The following is a 4,534-nucleotide window of genomic DNA, read 5'->3' as shown; positions in this document are numbered from 1 at the left end:
CCAGTTCGGTGGGAGGATCATGGGAACAAGGTCATTTTTGGCCAGGGGACTACTGAGCAGTGCACCAATGTCAGCCATCCTTACTGGCTTCTTCACAGGTGTCCCTGGAGCCTGTGCTGGGTCAAGCCCAGGATTCCATGAGAAAGTTCTCGGATGCTCTCAGGGATGTTGCTCAGGAGGTGAGCGGGCCCCAGCCAGCCTCTATCCTGGCCAGGAAGCAATAAGCAGGCAGGGAAGGGAAGGCCCCGAACAGGTGCTCCTGATCCCTGCCCAGGTTCAGGCATCCCTCCCACTGAGCAGTGTGCTCCAGACACAAGGTGGGAGAATTGCAAATCTGAGGCTAGACTGGGCTATAGAGTGAGATAACCTCCTGCAAACAAGCAAATGGGCTGGGGGGTGTGGGTCAGTGGGCAGAGCATTTGCCCAGCATGGATGAAGCCCTGGATTCCAGCCCTAACTCCTCATAAACCAGAGAGGTGACACTGCTGTCACTCCAGCACTCCGGAGGTAGAGGCAGGTCCTTCTTGGACCTCCCTTGTCATAGCAAGTAAGGCCAGCCAGCCACATGAAACCCTGTTTCAAAAACAAAACCCAAAATAAAACAAAACAAAAGCCAAAAGCCAAAAAGGGTGGTCAAGATGGTCTTCAGGAGGTGTCCTGCAGCCCTGGGCAACTTTTCTGTAGCTCCTGACACTGCCCAGCCTGATGGAACTCCGAGCTTTGCTTCGGAGGTCCCGAGGGTCAGCTGGTTCTCTGGAGCTGGTTTCGGAGGCCCTCTGCAGTACCAAAGGGCCCAGCAGTCCAGGGGGCCTGTCCCTCAATTGGTATGAAGCCAACCAGCTCAACGAGTTCATGGGGCCAGAGCTGGCACCTGCCCTGCCTGACAACACTCTCAGTAAGTCCTTAGGGCTGTGTTGGGTTCCCGTGGGGCCAGTGGAGAGTAGATGTGAGCATGTTATCCTGGGGCTCATGTTGTCCTCATCCCAGGCCCTGCCTGCTCCGAGTTCGTGGGGGCACTGGATGACCACCCTGTGTCTCGGCTGCTCTGGAGGCGCCTGAAGCCACTGATCCTTGGGAAAATTCTCTTTGCACCTGACACAAACTTCACTCGGAAACTCATGGCTCAGGTGAGATGCAGGACCCAAAGAAGGGACATCGATCTACACAGTACCCTTAGTCCGGTAGCCAGTAGCAGTGAATAAGACTCAGCTGAAGGCTGGGAGGTGTTCAGGAGTAGAACCTCTGCCTAGACTCCCTCAGTGAGGGACTGTGGGGGTGTGGTCAGGTTGGAGACCCTGCCTGGAATCCCCAGATAGGGGTAGGGATTGTAGAACATCTGCCCCACCCTCCCAAGCCTTCAATCTTCCCATCTTCCCACCCCATGTAGGATCCCCTAGTTAGGAGCTTGGGGTTGGGGCGTGTAATTCAGGGTTAGAGCCCTTGCCTAAAAATCAATCCCTCAGTTAGGAGCTTTGGGGCAGAACTTAATGGTTAGGAGGTTGCCTGAAATGCACAAAATGCACAGGGCTCTGGGCACGCCTTCAATGCCAGCATTGGGGCAGAGGCAGGCAGATCTCTCTGAGTCCAGGTCAGCCAGGGCAACACAATGAGGCTTAATGATGATGAAGAGGCAAAGGTCCAGAGGTGCAGGGACTGGGACATGACCAGGGGCAGGACAGGGATGTGGACAGGCAGCCAGGCTGATCTTAAGTGCCCACTTGCAGGTGAACCAGACCTTCGAGGAGCTGGCGCTTTTGAGGGACCTACACGAACTCTGGGGTGTGCTGGGACCCGAGATCTTCAACTTCATGAATGACAGTACAAATGTGGCCATGCTTCAGGTGGGTCAGGGTGGAAGCAGGTCTCTTCCAGGCTGTGGTATGTAGATCGGGAAGGGAGGGGGATGTCGATCCCTCCTCACTTGTCATTTTTCTCCTTCCCCAGAGACTGCTGGACGTGGGGGGCACAGGGCAGAGGCAGCAGACACCCAGAGCCCAAAAGCAGTTGGAGGCTATCAGAGACTTTCTGGATCCTAGTAGGGGTGGCTACAGCTGGCGTGAGGCCCACACAGATGTGGGGCGCCTGGCCGGAATCCTGGGCCAAATCATGGAGGTAAGGCATTGTCATAGAAGGCGGAATGAGTGAGCCTTTCTCTGGAATGACCCTGTCTTGGAGGATGGAGCAAAGAGACATCTGGGCTTTGTTTAAGTCTCAAGAGGGGGCCTCCTGGCCATGTATATGGTCACCTAGGGCTACGAGGAACCCAGGGGCAAGGGGTGGGGGCTGGGAGTCCAGTCACACCCCAGAACCTGGGATTCATGTCCCACCACAGTGTGTGTCCCTGGACAAGCTGGAGGCTGTGCCCTCAGAGGAAGCTCTTGTGTCCCGTGCCCTGGAGCTGCTGGGTGAGCGCCGCCTCTGGGCAGGCATCGTCTTCCTGAGCCCAGAGCATCCTCTGGACCCATCCAAACTGTCATCTCCAGCCCTGGGTCCTGGCCACCTACGATTCAAGATTCGAATGGATATCGATGATGTCACAAGGACCAATAAGATCAGGGACAGGTGAGAGCAAGAGCTTCAGTGGGGGTCCCTAGGGTGTGGTGGGTGGGGTCAAGACCACGGCTATTGGAGGTGATGGAAGGAACTACACGGGGGTGTGACCAAGCCAAAAGAGGTGCCCTAGCCAAAAGCAGTGAAAGCCTGCATTAGAATACTGCCCCAGGGCGGCAGTGGTGGTGTACACCTAATACAAAGAGAGGCCGGCCAGGTACAACATGGGACATTCCAAGTACAGGGATGGGGGAGCTAGCTAAGTCCATTCTTGAGTCTGGAAACGAGAGGACTGGGGGAAAGGTGTGATGGACGGGGTCGCTCAGTTTCTTCACTGTCATGTAGCTTACCTGATGAATCTGGCATTTCTCAGGTTTTGGGACCCAGGTCCATCAGCAGATCCTCTCATGGACCTTCGGTATGTGTGGGGCGGCTTCGTGTACCTGCAGGATCTGCTGGAGCAGGCAGCTGTGCGCGTGCTCAGTGGCGGGGACTCCAGAGCAGGCCTCTATCTGCAGCAGATGCCACACCCCTGCTACGTGGATGATGTGTGAGAGTGCCCTGCATCCTGTCTGGGCTCTGTGGTTTGGAGGGACCCTGCATGGAATCCATAGGGGGTTCAGGGTCTCCCTATAAAGAAACAAAGTGGCCTGTGCTGGGATCTGGGTGATCCTTAGACTGAATCAGCGCTCCGAGGCTGCTGCTGAGCCTGTGCCACATGCATGTGTGCACCGTGTGCAGGGGCCACCCAGCTGCACTACATAATCCCACTACCCTAGGTTCCTGCGGGTGCTGAGCCGGTCTCTGCCTCTGTTTCTGACTCTGGCCTGGATCTATTCCGTGGCGCTCACTGTGAAGGCCGTGGTGCGCGAGAAAGAGACGCGGCTGCGAGAAACCATGCGGGCGATGGGGCTGAGCCGCGCGGTGCTCTGGCTTGGCTGGTCCCTCAGCTGCCTGGGACCCTTCCTGGTCAGCGCCGCGTTGCTGGTGTTAGTGCTTAAGGTGAGGGGTCCGCGAGCGAGGTCCCCCTGGTGGAGTGAAGCTTGGGGCGCGCGTCCCTAAACCCCCCCCGCCCCCCCGTCTTGGAACGGGATCCTGAAACTCTCGTGCTTTCCCCAGCTAGGGAACATCCTACCTTACAGCCACCCCGTTGTAGTCTTCCTTTTCTTGGCGGCCTTCGCGGTGGCCACGGTGGCTCAGAGTTTTCTGCTCAGCGCCTTCTTCTCCAGGGCCAACCTGGCAGCGGCCTGCGGGGGCCTCGCCTACTTCGCTCTCTATCTGCCCTATGTGCTGTGTGTCGCCTGGCGTGAGCGCCTGCCCCTGGGCGGACTCTTAGCTGCGGTAAGGGGCATTTCGATCTGTGTAAGGGGATAGACACCCCCAAAGTGTTGCCAACTCCCTGATCCATCTTTCTCTTCCCAGAGCCTGCTGTCCCCTGTAGCCTTTGGCTTTGGATGCGAAAGCCTGGCGCTACTGGAGGAGCAGGGCGACGGAGCTCAGTGGCACAATTTGGGCACAGGACCCGCGGAGGATGTCTTTAGCCTGGCCCAGGTGTCTGCCTTCCTGTTGCTTGATGCCAGCATCTACGGCCTTGCCCTCTGGTACCTAGAGGCTGTATGCCCAGGTGGGCCATAGTGGAAGGGTCTTGGGTGGAGAACACACCTGCATGCCAGAGGCCAAGATGGAGTATTCCTGGGCACAATGAGAGATGTTTTAGGTTGTGTCTCTGTGATATTGTGCTCCTAGAGGCCTGTTTTGATGAGAAGGCAGGACCTTGTGGCTAAAGTGCATAGACTTTGCCTCCTGCTGCTTGGTGTCTGGGAACAGCCTGCTTTAGAATACTGCCCTAGGAGGGGGATGGGGGGGGCACGCCTTTAATCCCAGCACTTGGGAGGCAGAGGTAGGCAGTTCGAGGCCAGCCTGGTCCACAGAGTGAGTTCCAGGACAGCCAGGGCTACACAGAGAAACTCTGTCTTGAAATACC

General features: G+C 57.1%; 1 protein-coding gene across 6 annotated transcripts in view; it reads left to right on the top strand.

The window, feature by feature from the left end:
- Abca7 (ATP binding cassette subfamily A member 7) overlaps positions 1–4,534 on the top strand; it is a 19,163-nt gene that overhangs the window by 2,219 nt on the left and 12,410 nt on the right. For all 6 annotated transcript variants that reach the window (XM_031349502.1, XM_031349498.1, XM_031349499.1 and 3 more), the window contains exons 7-16: positions 99–179; positions 685–895; positions 988–1,127; positions 1,725–1,841; positions 1,945–2,112; positions 2,333–2,562; positions 2,924–3,100; positions 3,330–3,552; positions 3,670–3,891; positions 3,973–4,174. In XM_031349502.1, coding sequence (XP_031205362.1) covers positions 99–179; positions 685–895; positions 988–1,127; positions 1,725–1,841; positions 1,945–2,112; positions 2,333–2,562; positions 2,924–3,100; positions 3,330–3,552; positions 3,670–3,891; positions 3,973–4,174 — 1,771 coding nt within the window. The remainder of the gene's footprint in view (positions 1–98; positions 180–684; positions 896–987; positions 1,128–1,724; positions 1,842–1,944; positions 2,113–2,332; positions 2,563–2,923; positions 3,101–3,329; positions 3,553–3,669; positions 3,892–3,972; positions 4,175–4,534) is intronic.

This window comes from Mastomys coucha, unplaced genomic scaffold (assembly GCF_008632895.1).
Source record: "Mastomys coucha isolate ucsf_1 unplaced genomic scaffold, UCSF_Mcou_1 pScaffold4, whole genome shotgun sequence".
Lineage (NCBI taxonomy): Eukaryota > Metazoa > Chordata > Mammalia > Rodentia > Muridae > Mastomys > Mastomys coucha.
Note: the sequence above shows the minus strand (reverse complement) of the source record. Positions and strands in the feature narration are given on the sequence as shown.